This window comes from Poecilia reticulata, linkage group LG8 (assembly GCF_000633615.1).
Source record: "Poecilia reticulata strain Guanapo linkage group LG8, Guppy_female_1.0+MT, whole genome shotgun sequence".
Taxonomy (NCBI): Eukaryota; Metazoa; Chordata; class Actinopteri; order Cyprinodontiformes; family Poeciliidae; genus Poecilia; species Poecilia reticulata.
Window position 1 is genome coordinate 7,461,397 of NC_024338.1, and position 17,683 is coordinate 7,479,079.

General features: G+C 40.1%; 2 protein-coding genes across 5 annotated transcripts; both read right to left on the reverse strand.

Moving 5' to 3' along the window:
- Window positions 1-5,639: 5,639 nt before the first annotated feature.
- Window positions 5,640-7,656, reverse strand: bglap (bone gamma-carboxyglutamate (gla) protein). The gene is made up of 4 exons (XM_008415479.2): window positions 7,518-7,656; window positions 7,388-7,438; window positions 6,062-6,146; window positions 5,640-5,930 (listed from the first exon to the last, which is right to left on the reverse strand). Exons 1-4 carry the CDS (start codon window positions 7,570-7,572, stop codon window positions 5,828-5,830), a joined length of 294 nt encoding a protein of 97 aa, XP_008413701.1. The 5' UTR covers window positions 7,573-7,656; the 3' UTR covers window positions 5,640-5,827.
- A 3,443-nt stretch (window positions 7,657-11,099) lies between these two features.
- On the reverse strand, window positions 11,100-15,421 carry mgp (matrix Gla protein). 4 transcript variants are annotated; one of them, XM_008415481.2, is made up of 6 exons: window positions 15,317-15,387; window positions 15,048-15,146; window positions 12,401-12,485; window positions 12,266-12,295; window positions 11,696-11,789; window positions 11,100-11,573 (listed from the first exon to the last, which is right to left on the reverse strand). In XM_008415481.2, exons 3-6 carry the CDS (start codon window positions 12,459-12,461, stop codon window positions 11,408-11,410), a joined length of 351 nt encoding a protein of 116 aa, XP_008413703.1. In that variant the 5' UTR covers window positions 12,462-12,485; window positions 15,048-15,146; window positions 15,317-15,387; the 3' UTR covers window positions 11,100-11,407. The 4 variants fall into 4 exon arrangements, with proteins under 4 accessions (XP_008413703.1, XP_008413702.1, XP_017161556.1 ...); XM_008415480.1 differs by lacking the exon at window positions 15,048-15,146 and having other exon boundaries at window positions 15,317-15,421; XM_017306067.1 differs by lacking the exon at window positions 15,048-15,146 and having other exon boundaries at window positions 12,401-12,488; window positions 15,317-15,409.
- Between the last annotated feature and the right edge of the window lie 2,262 nt (window positions 15,422-17,683).

The window sequence follows — 17,683 nt, forward strand, 5'->3', positions numbered from 1 at the left end:
AGGATATCGTTGAAGAGGAAGAACATTTTCTGATCCCACTTCTTGCGGCCCTGCTTCATCAGGGGGCCCTCTCCTTTCAGAAATCGACCTGGTGTGAAAAGCTCTGGCGCTGAGGGACCGAAGGAGTTCTCAACTTCCTTGATCCTTCGACGGTTCTGATATTCAGAAACTAGTGAATCCATGATGTTGATGTTTGTGTGTTCCAGCAGCAGCAAGAGCAGTTTGGTTGTTGAATGGCAAGAAGTCAGAGAGGACTTAAATAGCTTTCCTATTGTTGGAATTTTGCAGGTGGAGCTGACGAGAAAGGAAGTTATGCAGCAACAAAAACAACAGAACGATGCAACACGGCTTCACTGACATTGATTTCCTTTGTATTTCATAAAGCTCTGACCTATTAACTCAGTGATGGTTGAAGTATAAAGTCAGTAAAAATATTAATGCAATTATCAAATTGCATGTCTGGATGAAGGAAATAATTGTACATTTGACGTTTAAATTTTAACACCAAAAGAGTGTTAAAATTCAACTCCTGCATTAGCGATCTGATTGCTAAGTCAGATCGTTAATGCAGGAGTTGCTTTTGCTTTTTGCATATTCCAACTCTGATCGATAAAGAAGAAGAAACAAACAAACAAACAAACAAAAATTTATCTTTGCTTCTTTAATAGAAGTTTCATAGAAACTCAGTTTGGGCATTTCCTGGTTGACTCAACTTTCAAGAACTGAGCAACAAAGAAAGAATGAAAATCTTCAAACTCGACTGATTTAAATCAAATTGCACAAGTTCAGACAGAGAACTTCCCTACCAGCATCACACACATTCAGAGACGGAAATATTTCATCGTTCTTCCCTGCAATAAAACTCCAATACAGAGAGAGACAGATGTGGCAGTGTTACTAAATCTTGTATTATTTGATAAACTTTGGTCTTTATGATGCTATGATGTTCATGACGTCTTCATAGAACAGTTATAAATGACTAAGTGACTTCTGAAGGTTATTGGTTGTATTAGGATTTTATTTAAGGGCAGCAGAGTGGTGAATATGTAGCCAATATGGCCAAAAAAAAAAACCCTTGGCAACAAGAGAGCAAACAACGAAACCCCAAAAATAGATGTGACAGGTGACAAAGCCAGTGTAATAAAATTACATGACTCACAACTTAAAAAAACGAGTGTGGGAATTACCTTCACTCCTCTCATGCAACACGCCTTCCAGCCACATCAACCAAGTATAGATGTGCAGCACAAATGCCCTTATAAAACAAAACTGAGCTTGCAGGGAACAGGGATAGTTGTAAAGCCTATCAGCTGCTGACAGGAAGGATCTATGTTTGTGCACTGAGGATGCAGCCATCTGTCTCTGAAGTCACGCAAAATAAAAACAAAAATAAAAAAACAAATCATGCAAAAAAAAAATACTAAAAAAAAGAAAAAAGAAAATCAAATCCAAATATTTCCCACTGTCCAACAAACGCATGTTATTTGTCAAAGAATTTGAAGTAACAGTACGGACTTTACTTTTTCTGCACCTTTATGCACAAATTTATCTTATAACGTTCCAGCAAAATGCATTGAAGTTTGTATCTGTAATCAAATGTGGAGCTTTTACTGAGTTTCAAAGTTGCGTYATGTTGCTTCAAGTTGATTTGTCTCACTCTCAAATACATGAGAGTGAAACAATCACCTTCTACAGCCACCATTCTATGAACCCAGATAGATTTATTTAAATCTACCAGTCAGTCAGACACATGAAACAAGAATCAGTTTAGGAACATCTCAAAGAATGCTTTCCAGATGTTTTTGTCACTCCTTGACAAAAGTATTCTTTTTAAATTACTGATAATTCTGAACAAAACACAGAGCCAATGTGTTCCTCCTATAAGCATTCACATAAAGCAAGCGTTTTTCACTAAAACACTCAATCGAATTAAGAAATCAGTCAAGTCAAGTTTGCTGTGAAAACAACTCCTAAAAGTTTTTTTTTTATTATTATCATGGCGGCATTGCAAACTGAAGAAAACCAGATGAAGTTGGCACCTGAACTGCCTCTGTTTGTGTTTGGCTCTGACTCGTTAGCTATAAATACAATCTTGGAAACTTCCATCGCTCTATTGTTGCTGCTATCTTTGCAGTAGKAGGAGAAATAAACAAAACATTAAGGAAGAAAAGGTCTTTTTTGCTTGTCTTCCACCCTCTTTCCTGTCAAGAGGGTGGAATAAATTACTGTTCATTACAGGCAGAAATAAACACAGTTTATTGTGTGACAAAAACTGGTTTGACTTGATAGTCGACCATTTGTCAGTAAGTAAATGAGTAATAGCCGAGCTCAACCACAGTGATTGACCTGCTGTTTGATGAGAGTTTCTCACTGTCTGAACAAGCTGCTGAATGTTTCGCTGATTATTCTGGTTCAAGACACAGAACTTTGGCTCCACAATTAATCGCTACTCGATCCTAGAAGTTAGCGTTTAGCAAAGTGTTTCTYGRCTCTCCTCTCCTCTCCAACTTTGTGCAAGAGCAAGTGAGACGCTGAAGGTTGCACAATCCTTTCACAACACAGCTTGTGAAAAGTAGATTGTGAAGGTCGAAGGTCATGCATTTGACCTTTCAAATGCCTGCTGAATATTGAAGCTATAAAATGTTGTTTTACCCGTGGATGTATGAAATGAAGATGAGTCATTATGCATAATCGGAAAAACAACAAATTCCTTAACATTACTTTAAAAAAAAAAAGTAAGCTATATAGACTACATGACAAACAGGCTACATCCAGTCAACTACTATCTAGTTCAGTTGAAATCTGTTCAGTTCTATGTAACTGAGTCCAGTCAGATTCAAGGTCATGTGCATTGACCTGGGAGATTTCCCGCCTCGCACAAATACAAGAAAACGGCAACAAACATCTCACCAAACATACCTCAAATTTTAAGCAGTTTGGATGAAAATGCGTGTTTGTTGTTGCAGAGACGCAGCCGTGCACACACACACTCAAACCAGCGCCACCAACCTGTGCCTTTGGTCATTACACTCAAAAAAGGTTGTTTTTGTGCAGTTTGAGCAAGACGTTGAAAATCTCCAGTCTCGTAAGATATTCTCAATACTATTACATTGTAACTACTTTAAAAAAAAATGTTTTGCTTTAATGGCTTCTAAGCATTTTCTTTGAACCATCTGGAGACGATGTTTATTGATGCATTTCTTGTTAACTTTGTTGAGCCACAAGTTTTACAGTGTTAAATTAACTTATTTTGAAGCCCCTCGAAAGGTTGAACTTTAAACATTACTTGTATTTTCTAAAAGAAGTTTGTTACTGGCAAACAGAAGGAAACCAGTTATTGAGCCAAATCTCAGTGTTACATAAAATGCCCTGCCTGCCAACCAGGAAACGGTTAATCTGTCAAACTCGGGGCCTAATGAAGTAATTAAGCTCATGTTTCTGGTATCTGTGTCAAACATCCAGCTGGCGCAACAGCAAGGTCAATAAAGTTATATCATCCTGTTTGTTGTCACTGTTGTGTAACAACAATCACTGCATGAATTGCACAAATTTATAAGGAGAAACGAGTTAAGTGAAAAAGGACAGGAGACAAACTAAGAAACCCCTATTCGCATATTTCTGACTTTGAGTTACTTAAATATGTGGACTCAACGCAGAGTGACTAACTCCATGTGTGGGAATGAGCTAAAACAGATGAGAGCTTCTCACTCTGACTCGTCAGTTTCTCCTGCGTTTCATGACGTTTCTAAAACTGAATCCGTTTGCTTCCCTTCTGCCACTCCAAAACAAAAACAAGACATCGGCAGCTGCCAGCTTCTGCTTCATCTCAAAGGATCCCGAAACAGTCCGCTGAGTTCATGACAGACCTGTCTGGCAGCATCTTTCAGCGACTGCTTCGGGTGCCAAACTTTTGGACTTAACAAGAAGGCTGGAAGCTCTTTGGAAGCCGTAAAAGCTCCGTGGTTCTATTGCTATCAAATGAATTTGCATTGAACAACAAGGTGTTCCTAACAGGCAACAAAGCTGTTGGACGTCTATCATTTTGTTACTGTTTCTTATCTGCAGCATTAAGCTGTAAAGTTGTGTGTTGAGTGAGTGTTGACCAAATTTGGAGAATCAAGGCACCAAACTAGTTTTTGGTGCCTTACTTGTTCATAGATAGTTGGGCCTTGTACACAGGCCTAACTCCATCTGAGTTTATCTAAGCAAATGGGTWCAGGCACCTTCTAGATCATTAATGTGTGTGGCAACAAGTTGTCCATCGCCTTTGAGTAAGATATGGGATCGAATCAGTGATCACTAAAATCATTTCCATGTGTACATTGGTGAAGGGAACTCAAGTGACTGGGACTGAAACCACTATAATCAGTGAGGCTAGCTGGAGAAAAGGACTACAGTTTGCAAGGGACCATAAAGACTGAACTCTGGAGCAACGGAAGAAGATCATGTGATCTGATGAGTCCAGGTTTAGAGAGGAGGAAGAAGAATCCACCCCTCATCTCCAATGCATGTCGAACCAGCCAAATTGTGAAATTGTGGTTTTTCCTCACATGGCTTGGCCTCCACAGAGACCTGAACCCGATTGAAAGTCTTTGTGTGCTGGAGCAGGCTTTGCACCGTAGATGAAATCTCTCATCATCAGTACAAAACCTTGTTGAAAACTGAATGAAACGCTGGATGGAAAAGAGCAAGTGATGCTGCAGAAGCTTATCTGAACAATGACAGAGGGAATCTGTGCCGTGACAAAAACAACAAAACATGAAAATGTTTGGATGATCTTTTCATGTCATTTGAAAGAGTTCCTCATGAAGAGGCAATCATGGGCTATAATGCCATCACATGTTAAAATGTCTGCCAGGCCTGACGGAGTCGATGAAAGACAAGTCACTGAAATACACCTAAATACATCTGGAGCCCATTATACTGTCCCAATATGTCCTAGCTGATGTACTGGATCTCAGTGTTGTATTGTGGATTGCTTTTGCATTTACAGATGCTTTTTTCTTGAGTTTTAGTGAAATGGTTTAAAATATAAGTCTAGATTTAAAGAACTTGTAGGCTAATCACGCACTCAGACTTTAATCATGTCATCTATTTTGAGTGAAAAGCCTCCCCCCCGCAGAGGCCAACCCGTTTCAAAGCAGCGTGTTGCACGATGGTCTTGTACTGCATTCAGCAACTCGGAGTGGCTTTAAAAAGCACCGTGATGGATAAAATAAAACTAGTATAGTCTACTTATTGCGACGATGAATTATCCTTCCTCTGAAGCACAAGCAATTTATGGTTTCTAAACATAATGAAACAAAACTACTTCTTTTAAGCCATCTTGAATATAAACACCTGGAAAACTCAGATGTTTGGTTTGAGACAATAAAACATTTTCTTAAGCATGTTTTGAGTACGTGGATTTTTTACATTTCAAGATTACAAAACCATTATGATTGCCTCTATTGTGATCAGTCAAAGCTCTAGCGAGTGGTTAAAATGATTATGATTAAATGTTCTAATCGATTGTTGGCACTAATGGCCGCCTCTCGGCCTCTAATGGTTGGCGACTGGCATAAGGATGGATGGATAGATCTGTTGAACAATAGAGACACCGAGTGGCCAAAATGTGTAAAACGGGTGTGATGGAGCAGTTCAGTTTAAAGAATCTTTTTTATTTTATTTTATCACACTAATCTACTGGCAGAAAGCAATTCCATCTTTGCAAGCTTATTCCATTATCACACATTTAGCACCATTAAGTCCAGCCACATGAAATAAAAAAGAAAACAGCTTAAACATGAGATGTGGACCGTTATGCTGAACAGCCAGATCGCTGCTTCTAATAGGGGATTGGTCCGTAGTAGGCAGTGTAGGCGGCGATGATCCCGTTGGTGTCCATCATGTGTTCACAAGCCATGTTGGCCTCACACACTTCCTTCAGACTGCGGAGAACGGGAGAGAAGCCAGAGAGTCAGCCTCTGAAACCAATCTGACTAGAATCTCACAAAGTTGGATAAACATGAAAAATACAGAGCAGAGTTTGCCAGGCGATGAGACAGCAGAGCAGAAATACCTCTCCAGCTGAGCCAGGGACAGCTGTCCAGCAGCTCTCTTCTGCCTCACCACGGCGGAGGCCTCGTCCTTCTCCACAAACAGTCCTGCAGGACACACGTTTAACGTTTTGCTGCGTTAATGCAACGTGACGGACGGCACCGTGGGTTATTCACATTCCTTGAGGTTTTCTATATTATGTCACATTACAACCACAACCTTTAATGTATTTTATTGGGATTTCACATGAAGGAGCGACACAAAGCTGTACATGATTATGAACTAGAAGATAAACGTGCATTTTTATTTTTATTTTTACAAATTTCCAAATAAAAATGTGAACGCGTGGAATCTATTGATCCAACCAATAGTCATGTTTCCGACAAATCCACAAAGCTCTATTAAATAAGACAGACACTGTTTGTATAGAAGACACAAGAAGTACAAAATATTTTTGTGCTAAATTGGCCTAGTCAAAGTTCAGACATAAATCTAGCTGATAATCTTTGAAGTAAAACTCAAAAGCTGACATTTGCAGATTCAGTTTGATTCAGTTTGTGAAACCATAGAAACAAGAACGATCAAAACCTCATTAAAATAAACAGAGTACGACTAAAACAGTTGAGATTTTGAAGTTGTAGCCTGAATGTGGGTGGAAAAGAATTCAAGGGGTGTGAATACTTTTGTAAAACGAGAAAAGCAAGTCAAGATGTTTACTAGAATGAAAAGCATCGAGTTTAGATCTGTTGCACCAGTCAAATCCCAACCTGCCCAAACTGAGGAGGCACTTCTAATTACTCTTATTTCATATTTTTATATTCAAGTAAAATCTGTATTATCTTAATGAAATAAAATTTCAACATGTTGGCAGCAACAGAATAAATACATAATGAATGAATTCATTGTTTTTGTGTCGACTGAGATGCTGCATGTAGATATTCTAACGTGTCTGAATTTCACTTTGGTTTATACGGCAAATATCTCAGTAAACTTGACATCAAACAAAACTAACTTACAAGAAACTTTTCAGAAAGATGTAGGCTAATAGTTTAATATGTAATTCCTTAATATTGATGAAAAACTACTAGTTCCACTGGCAGATTACTTCACGTATGAAAAGACATTTTTCCCATGTTGCACTAGAAACTAGACAAAATTATTTGGTAAGACTTTTGTTTGTTTGTTTGTTTTTGCAGTGCAGGCTTTTAGGCTCAACTATAATCTTTACACCTTAGATTTTGGTTTTACTGCTTTCTAAATGAATTAATAAACCAATCAAATGACAAATAGTGGTACATATTGAATGTTTTGATTATTTAAAGTGGATTATAACTATCATATTTCATACCTTCCTCCAGAGCCGGGGCGTCTGCAGCAGGCTGGGGGTCGGGGGCAGCATCTGTAATAAAAAAAAAGAAGAAGTAACAATTAGAGATATGCTTTAGTGATGTGTCATGTTTCTTATTATATAAACTTACCTGAAGTCACGTAGACTGCCAGGGAGCAGAGAACCAGAACGATGAAGGTTTTCATCTTCAGCTTCTTTCCTTCTATCTGCAGTTTCAGGTCTAAGTCAGCTCCCTTCCCCTGTCCGTCTGTCTGTCCGTCTGTCTGTTCTTTTCCTTCCCAAAAATCCTTTTACTTAAAGTCAGTTTATAGATGTGTCCCTCGTCGTGATTGGTTGGGGAAACGTGTATCTCACACACCCACATTGATGGAAAAGATGTGCAGCTTTTCCAGGAAAAGAAACAAAGAGAATAGATTTTTATGTTGCCATTTTGTGGCAAACAGCAAATACTAGTGCAGCACAGGCCAGGAGATGAACGGGGCTCAGGCTGTGCCTGAAGGCTCACCTCAAATAAAAACACGTTCAAAGGAAACTAAGACAACAAAGCAAACAATGACTAAACTCTTCACACCAACAGCAGGTGCAGGTTTCCATCAATCTTGGGGTAAATATGTGAGAGGTTTGAAATGTTCCCATCCCAGCAGCGTCACATTTCCTCCAGCATACATTTTTAAAACTTTATTTTTATTTTATTTTTTTACAGTTAACTGTTAGAGTCCAGATTTTTATTTAAATTGTCTTGGTATTTCAAATAGTCATAACAGCACTAACTCTCAGGTTTCTTGTGCCTTTGGAAGAGACTCAGACCCACAGCATCACAGTTTCTCCACTGTACCTTACAATAGATGCAAAGTGCTTTTTCCACATGTTTATGTTTGCTGTGGTAGAGACTTCGCATGCTTTTCAAACAACACATTGATTTCCAAGTGGCAAAGGACTGGTCGTCCATTTTGGCCCTAGAAAATGACATCTGATCCACATTTGGCCAAACTGTGAGTGACTGGAGACGTCCACATTTGTCAGGGCCCTCATTCTATGCAGTACATAGTATTGGATTTGACCCAAAATAAGGACTGCGTCATTGTAGACTATGGTAGAAGGTCCAAAGAGCCGCTTACGGAGCGCTGCTCTATCAGATCCTCTGGTCTTGTGTTTCATTGTCACCTCATTTCCTGACTGGTTGGTCTGACTGCGGTCAAAACATCAGAGGTTCAGAGGTGGCGTCCACCACATGACCTTTCAGTAAAACACTGGCTATATGCTGCTACTTTCTGTATCTTTGTATTTGGAACTGCCTTCAGCCAGTGTTGATTATGCTAAAACCTCAACAGTTCAGAATTCGGTAATAGGAATAAAGATGATCAAAGACCTAATTGTAGAGATCTAATGTCACGTTTTCACATAAGCTCCTACAGAATGGTATAAAGATGAATGTGTCTGTATTTATTCAAGGGGTTTACATATGTATGTGATTTTTTATTTTTTTGTTACATGTTTTCTTTATTTTTTATTAAAACCATTATGACTCGCATCATTAAGTGCTATCTGGCAGTCATGAAGATTAAGGGTGGGATTGTTAGTGGAGTCATGGTGTGATGTGGGAAAACAATGTTTTACAAGGTAATGTTTCACTTTTGTGCTAAAACAATAAAAATGGTCTTACAGAAAAAATATTTATTTCACCATGGTGTCAAATTAACACACACCTGCCTCAATAGAATGCCATGTTTTCTTGTTTTTCCCATTTTGAGGACTTTAAGAAACATTATTAACACTTTATTTGAAGGGCTGTGCATAAGACTGACATGACACTGTCAGAAACACGACATAACACACGTTATAAACATGAAGGAGTCTTTATGACTGTTGTCATGAAGTGTCATTTGGTAAATAATGACACTTTTAATGCAAAGTTGTACTTAAAGTTGCATTAAAAGCCAAATAAAATAGTCACCTTTGCATTATTCTGTAAAAAATGACACTTTTAATGGAAGTTTCAATAAAACTTTGCATTAAACGTGTCATTATTTACTGAATGACACTTCATAACAGTGTCATGCCAGTCTTATGCACGCCCCGTCAAATAAAGTGTTACCCAACCATCTGTGTCATGTCACCTGTATGATGATGCAGAAATAAAAATTCTGACCAGTTCATATTATTCTTTTTCTCAATTTCATAGCGACAGCTTTACTGAAGTTGAAACCAGACTGCAGACACCACAGCGCTGCTGTTAGGACTTCGGACTGAGCGACAAGGATTTGTCACATTTTACTGAACCTTTTTAAAACATCTGTGGCGGCTGGCGCCCCGGACAGGCCACAGCCTTCCAGCGGCCGCAGGCTTTTTAGGCCCAGGCCGCTCAGGCCAGATGGCAGCAAGAACCAGGCATTACAATCTGAAGAAGGCAAACCTGCCGTCTCTAATGATGTGACATGGTTTTAATCTGAGGGCTCGCGGTTTTATTGCAAACCGCGGCAACTCACCACAAAGAGAAGACAACCTTTATAAGGCGGAGCCTTTTTGTTTGAGGAGTTATAGGAGGGATAAATTTGGCAAAGATATTTATAAAGATATATAAAGATATTTATTGAAACTGGAGCATGTTTTGAAAACTCTAAAACTGGCTGCGTTATGAATGTTATTATTAAAACTGCAGGTTTATACGAGGACAATATTTCTTTGAAAGTTTTAAATATGACAATGTTTTAATTTGTTTCGTTCCTTCGTCTTTGTTTCGTGAACTCTCATGTTATTAAGTCCTGACAGACAGCGAAGGGTGTAATTTCTCTGTCTGCGTTTGCTTTTTGGATCTGACCTCCAAACAGCTTCCATTGTGCCTATTTGTGGCCGCATGACCACAAAACATCCAGTGAAACTCCCTTTCTGGGTTTGTGGGCGGCACAGACTCAAACGTCTTCCCAGCATGCAGCAGGGCAGACAGACGCACCGATCTGTCCTCAATTATAGAGATTCCACTAGAAACTACAGAGTTTTTTGTTTTTTTTTGTAGATCGTAGAATATATTCTCAAGAATACTGTTCTAAGAAATTGAAATGCCTATAGAGGGCTACATGTGGGGAACATCAAGGCTCTATTATCAAGCCACTTTTATTTAATGTCTATTTGCTTCATCCTCAGTTAAAGAACATATTACAACCTGTTTGTGCTGATGGCACACAGACATTTCCATGTCCCCAAATGACCACAGACCCTTTCAGTCCCTGAGTCTCTGTTAATTAGTATCACATGGACTAGAATTTCTGCCAGTTCAATGCAGAAAAGAGAGAAATCCTGTTTATAGTCCAAAGAATATAAGGCCAGATACAATGACGTTAAAAACTACAGAGCTTACCAGACACATGGGTCTGATTATGGACTCAGAAATGCATACTGCCAGGCTGTTATTGACTTTAAAACAAAGCCAGGATTTAGGATTTCCTGGAAAAACTGGATATAGAAAACTGAATCTTGTTTTAACTTTCAGGATTTCAGGTTTTAGTTTGAAAACATGTGGTTGCAATAAGTAGCAAGTGATGTTTGTGTCTCATCAAATATTAATGTTTCAAAACAATCTGTTTAAAATAATCATTGCATGGATTCATCTCTGCATTAGAAGCTCTTTGGGGCCCCCTGCTGGCCTTAAGCAGTAGCTCACTTTGCTTATTCCATCAGCCATACTCTCTTCCTAAAAATACCTTCCAACACAGGGTTCAAGAAATAAGTTTTATTTTTATTTCTTTCAACAACAAAAAAAAAAAAGATAGATGGATGGATGGATAATATAACAGACATTTCATTCTGGCATGTCCAGCAAAAAAATAAGACACTAAAATAAGATTACATGTGGAATCAGGTGTTAATATCTGTAAGCATAAGAATAGGATTCAAGCCACACTGGACTCCTGCATTATCCAGGTTTCTCTCTCCTGGCAAAACTGAGAAAAATATATAAATTATACAACAGATGTGGAGTGAAGGAACAGGTGGGGATCAGGGTGCCGCCCTAACACTCAAGTTTTAGAACCGACGAGTCCCCGTTGGTCTGAAGCGCTGCTGCTGCTGGGGTGGATTTCGGCCTCCGAAGTATCTCTGGTAGGCGTGTTGGACGCCGTAGCGGTAGGCGTAGAAGCGGCAGGGCGAGTAGTCCTCACAGGTCTCTGCACGGATCTCTGCTGGAGACTTCCTGTTCCGGGAGGATTTGGAAGAGAAGCATTACTCCATTCATTCACCCATAATATGTTTGCATTTTAATCTGTCCAAGTTAAAGTTAATGTTACAAGGTGTGTTTGCATGGCTGTGCTTTACCTCGAGAAGTACTGGTTGTAGCGGTTTGCTCTGGGTGTGATACGTCTGTTCCCCTGGATGAAGGAGTTGGCTCGATTTGGAGGCACAAATAAATCTGGAAAAACAAAACTTCCCTAAACAGCAGTCCTGCTACAAGCACATACAGTAAGTCATGTAAGCTGAAAAGATTTTCTATGGGTAGTGGTGGTTTTTGAAATGGGCCATTTGGGTAGCTGCCAAGAAGAGCACAAGCAATTTGGGGTGGATGATATGGACTTGGTTTCATTGGGATCTTTTGGTACTAAGGTGAAAACAATAAAAGTTACTTCCTTTTTGGGCACACCACAATAATTGCCCCACAAACACTTTTTTTTAACTTTACATGATTTGTGTGGAACTGCACGAGGATGTAGATCCTGTCTTGCATTTTATTTGTTTGGGAGCAGCAGAAGGTGGAGCGCACCCAGAGCACCATTCATGCAAGAACCACCACTGTGGTTAGTTAAAGGAAATCAGCTTTTAATACAGTCTGGGTTAGAAACGCATGCATGTTTTTCCAGGCACAGGTTGTTTTTTTTTACACTTAATCACCTTCATGGGATTCATTGCTTTCATTAGAATCTAAGGGAAAAACATGAAGTTGGTTAATCATGAGTGCTGAACATAAATTGAGGAAGTTTATGCGTTGAGTTTATGTACTGTTTGCATGTTGGGGGCATTGTATACCATAGCAGACACAGAGGGAGACCACAGCGCAGAGGGCCAAGAACTGAAGGAGGCTCCTCATCTTGGAGGTGTTGGACTTTCCTTACTGCTGACACAGGAGAGAGGTCATGTCAGAAAGCAAGAGAGACCATGAGAAAATGGGTTTTGTCTTAAAAAAAGAAATACAGGCACAGATAGGAAAAAATAACCTACTTATAATAGCAATAGTAAAATGGTTGTAAAAGTTCAATGCATTGTCTTTACTAAATGGTCCTTGTAGGGTCACAAGCGAACTGGTGCCTATTCCCAGTGGTCAACAGATGAGAGTTGGGGTACACCATGAACAGGTCGCTGGTCCATCACAGGTTGTGACAATAATGGGCTCAACATACTAGAAGCAACGAACGACAGCAACAAGTGACAGTCCTCCGCCATTCTGGGTGAACTCAAAACGCGATAGCAATGGCAATGATAAAAGTTGAACACTGTTCAATTTCCTTGTTTGCTTCACTGGTCTGCTGTTTGAGCTCGAAATTTCACACACACAAACTTCGCCGGCTGCTCAACTGGAGGAGGGTAAGCGACTGTCGCCTCATCGTTCCATAGGAAATGAAAAATTATTTGTCCTTCTCACTCATTTAAAACGTGGAGGACTGTGGCAAATGATACAAGTTTTATGTGTGTGGGGTCGGTTGGGCCCCATTTGTAGACACAAGGGTTAAAATCACCTGCAGGTGAGCTAATTTCCAGACCATGTCATCACTATGAAGTTTTGTCCTTCCTGAGTCTGGTTTAGCAAGCAGTGAATGTCAAATTTTACTCAGAGGTGTAAAGGGTTGAACAGTTTACAGTACAGCCCCCTGAGGTTTCCGTCCAGCAATGACCTAAATTTTCAACTTGTACATATAAAATGTAAAAACACATCATTTATACTCCTGATGGTTTATAACTAGTTAACTATTTGGATAGGGACCACAACCACCCACAAATGGCTGAAATCCGCAATAACTTACATATTTTAATAGTTATAACACAAAATTTACCTTAATATGAATCAATACACAGTGGAAACGCTCTTGGCATTACTGCAGAATCCAGTATCCACAGTCTTCCTTATCTCGGCTCCAATTCAGTGGCAAAGGAAATCAATGCCACTCATGGATTGGCTGCTTTCCAAGAGTCAGCCAATAATGTGCCAAGTAGCATTTCACTTAGGTATTTTAGCTTTCCAACCTCCATATTCTTTTGAATATCTATGAAAAAAATGGGTGAATTTTTTGTAAATAAGTTAGTCACATTCTACCAAAAAATCTCCAAAATACTGTAGGTGATAATGTGAATACTGAACCGTCACCATCTCCTTTAGAACATGGTACAAGTTTAAAGGACAAAATATGCATGACAATTAGCTTGAATTACTAACTGCAGTTGCAATGGTCACTGAGGATATCAATGACTGGATCCATCTGCTGCTTGAACTTGATACTGGAACATTGGCAGGTTGGGTCTGATCTCATTCCTAGATCCAAATTCCAACTTTTAAGGTCGACTAACAGCAACATCAGTAGCCAGCAGCACTTCACCTTGGTTCCTCATGGTCTGCATCATTATAGTTTAATTGTTCTACTTGCGTTCTGTCCCAGGTGTTCGCCACATCACCCAATGACTGCTGGAGATGAGCACCAAACCCCCCAGAGGCCCTGCAAAGGTAAGCAGGTGTTGACAATGGATGGATTTGATATTCTACCATCAGGAAGCCCTTACGCCGCCAGTGATACTTATTTATTTTTAGGACCACAAGTTTATGGCATAATTTATGAGACATATTGGTGTGGAATGTTTGAATAAAGGCAACACAAGACTGTGTATATCTATTTGGCCTGAAGAGAAAGTCTGAACTAAACACAAGACCGATCCCAGAAATGTGTTTTAGCTCCAGTTTGAAGGAAAGAGCCATCAGAGAATAGTTGTGGCTAAGGAGAGCGGGGCAGCAGCCAACTCCTCGAGTCCAAGCTCATTTTGCTCAGCAGAGTGTAACCATAAACTCTTCTTTATAGCTCACTGCACACACGAACACCCACAGAGAATATGTCTCCATGCAAATAGACAATTCCAGGAATGAGTGATTCAGCATAAAGCATTCAACACCTGTATAAATACTCACACCAGGTGGCTGAACACATGAATGTGCAGAAAGGCACACATGAACTGCGTTTGCATGTCCAGACTGCTGACAAGGTTCTTCTGCTTGTGTGATTTGGAAGAAACTCTGTCTCTCCAGCCAGACTTCTCTTGCCATCAATAGCTGCTTTCATTATACATGAACTCACACATCAAAGCCATCGGTCTGCACACAGGCAAGCAGACTGTACACAACTGCACACACTGCATCTGTGCCTAAGGCATTTTCGGTTCAAAACTCACACGGTAGGTACAGAGAGCAGGCCCAGAGTTAAAGAGAAGTCTTCAAGAACTGGAGATACTGAGTCATGTCTGTGCGTGTGTGTGTGTGTGTGTGTGTGTGTGTGTGTGTGTGTGTGTGTGTGTGTGTGTGNGTGTGTGTGTGTGTGTGTGTGTGTGTGTGTGTGTGTGTGTGTGTGTGTGTGTGTGCATGTTCACAAAGTTTTATGCTGTTCTGATTCTCAGGGAAGGTTTCCAGTGTTCTTGCCTGTTGTCAGAATGTGCTCATCTCATTGGAAAAAGGTAATGATGTGGTGGTAGTTCATACAAAAAGTCAGCGCGAAGCAACTTCTAATGATCCTGTTAACTAAAACAAGAAGAATAAGCTGCAAAGATTACTTGGCGTTATTTTAAAAAGATTTGCAAAACAAAAAAAAAACCTTTACAAAAAAGATATCAGATGGTAAAAGATTACTTTCAGTCAAGCAAAGGGGAAATAAAGTCTTAGCAGTACAGACGATGCAATAAAGTACTTACTGTGTGATCTGAATGAAGGAAGACGTTTTGGAAATGACCCCCAGTATTTACTCCTGTGAAATATTTCCTAATTCCCTACAGCAAAGCCTTTATACTCCTCACATCCCACCCACCCTTTCATTTTCTACCTACGGACTCCCTCCCCTCTACCGCCTTCTCGCCCTCCTTCCCTCTCATACTATCAGCCCTCTTTTCCAACATTTAATCAGACCGGAGTATTAGCTCACGTCTCTCCAACTCCCACGCCCAGCAACCAGCAGGACAGCACATTGCTTTAGCTGATGGAGCAGCCAGGAGAAATTGAGAAAAGCAAGTTGGGGATAAACATAGATGGGGGGGGATAAAGGGGACGGTGAGTGAAGGATGGCAGAGGGCCATCTATCCTGCTTCGTAGCAGGCACATGATAATATTCACTCCTGTTTGCCACCATGAAGAAAAAACATCCATGTGGACACAATATGTGTCCTTAGTTTGACTGAATGTGTCTGAGACTACTGCTAGCTAATAGTCTCGACCTCGCTCCGGATGGACATTTAGTAACAGTTGATGCTGATATTTATTTAGCCATTATTGAAGCCTAATTGTATCACCTTCCCCTCTGCAGAAAGTTGAATACCTTTGTGATCGTAGACGCTATACAGGTTCAAAATGGTCCGACTACTTGCGATTCAAGAATCTTTCTGCTTTTCCCTTCAGAGGTTGTCTCCATGTACATGTGTCTCCATGTAGCCCTACGCTTGAATTCTGCAATTCAAGAATCTAGAGGAAGGAAAACCATAGAAACAGTCAAAACTCCCCCAATATTAAGGAGAACTGAAGCACTTTCCTGGAGCAAGGCCTGGGGGATGAGCTCATGGAGTGAAGTTTTGGCTCTTGAGGCATCACAATGACCAAGCCAAAAAAAAATCTTCAAAAGTCCAAGTCAAAAGCGAGCCTGGGCATGCCAATACCTGACTTTATAGGGTCCAGTGACATGGAACAAAACCAAGTTTCAAGTACTGCAGTGTTTTGTTCTTGAATGATTGAAGAACAGAGACAGAAACAGATTGTTGGATCATGACCCAGAAGTCCTCTATGCTATCTGTGCACCTACTGTGTCAATTATATGTGGGCTAAACTATCAGAGTCATTTATCACTTAGCAAGAATAGCACAAGGGCAGTGGTGAGTAGACCCAGAACAATTCCCTAACTTCTGCCTTTCTCTTACCTCATTCGAAGGATTTCTGTAATCTTGAGCTACATCTGTAATTATGCTGGCATAGACTTAGGACAACCTGACCAATTCCCCTCACTTTATTTTTCTACTACTCTTAAAATTACATTATCATACCTGTTAACTTTATGTTTTCTCTCAGTGTTCTCCATTGAAGCTACATCTGGTAGCATTCTGTTGGCTTTGTTGGAGGAGGGAACTGGCTGAGATGATGCTGCCAACAGTTACATTTTGTCCCTCTCTTGCTATCAACTTTTTCTTTTTATTAACATAGAAAAACCTCCATCAGTTCTTCGGTTTCTTTTTCGTTTGTCTTCTCAAATCCCCAGTAGGTTGTGGTGGACGGTCGTTCGTACTGAACCAGGTTCTGGTTCTGCTGGAGATTTCTTCCTGTTAAAATTAAGTGTTTCCTCTCAACTCTCGCTACATGCATGCTCGGTTTGAGGGATTGCTGTGAATTCAAAGACACAATGCAGGTGATTGCTTCACGCTCATTAAGGAGGAGTGAATACTGTAAATCAATGACTTGTATGAATCTAAAAAGTTTCTAAGGAAACCCAGCAAACTAATTTGAACAATGAACTGAGCTTAATGTGTTGTTTGATAACTAGGATCAATTATAGATGAAGAGTCTACTCCAACTGCTTTATCACATTAGATGGACCGATCAAACAATTGAAGATGAATGGTTCAGGGTTTTCTGGGCATTTCTCATTAAGAGGAGTCTCAGATTACCATAGATGGTAGACTGTCCTCTAGTCTGTGGATAATTTGGGGTGCAGGATTGGGCTGAACACCCTTCTGGAACCGTTCCCCCCATGTGTCAATCTCAGAAGAATGGGATGTGATAACCATTCTCAGCTTTATGCTGAGCATCACAACACAAATACAAGCTCAATTTTTATGAAGTGAGCCTGGGGAAGGGAAGCGTGGAGTGTAAATACTGCATCATACTGAGAAGCTATACATAAGGTTAGCCCACTGGATTTTACGGCTGAATTTTGAGAAGATGGAGAAACGGCCTGTTAGACTAATGATCTCCAACTCCAGTCCAGAAGGGCCGGTGTTCTGCAACTTTTAGATGTCTCTCCGCTCCACAACACCTGGCTCCAATATCAGCTCATTAGCAGAGCTGTGTGGGGTTTGACTGCA

Excerpts from the sequence above, each read along its gene's own strand:
- bglap (XM_008415479.2), bottom strand. The coding sequence starts at position 7,572 with ATGAAAACCTTCATCGTTCTGGTTCTCTGCTCCCTGGCAGTCTACGTG. Across the intron at positions 6,147-7,387 it reads CGCCCCGGCTCTGGAGGAAG|GACTGTTTGTGGAGAAGGAC; the intron begins GTATGAAATATG and ends TGTGTCCTGCAG. Across the intron at positions 5,931-6,061 it reads TCCCTGGCTCAGCTGGAGAG|TCTGAAGGAAGTGTGTGAGG; the intron begins GTATTTCTGCTC and ends CGTTCTCCGCAG.
- mgp (XM_008415480.1), bottom strand. The coding sequence starts at position 12,461 with ATGAGGAGCCTCCTTCAGTTCTTGGCCCTCTGCGCTGTGGTCTCCCTC. Across the intron at positions 12,296-12,400 it reads CTCCCTCTGTGTCTGCTATG|ATTCTAATGAAAGCAATGAA; the intron begins GTATACAATGCC and ends TTTTTCCCTTAG. Across the intron at positions 11,790-12,265 it reads AAGCAATGAATCCCATGAAG|ATTTATTTGTGCCTCCAAAT; the intron begins GTGATTAAGTGT and ends TTGTTTTTCCAG.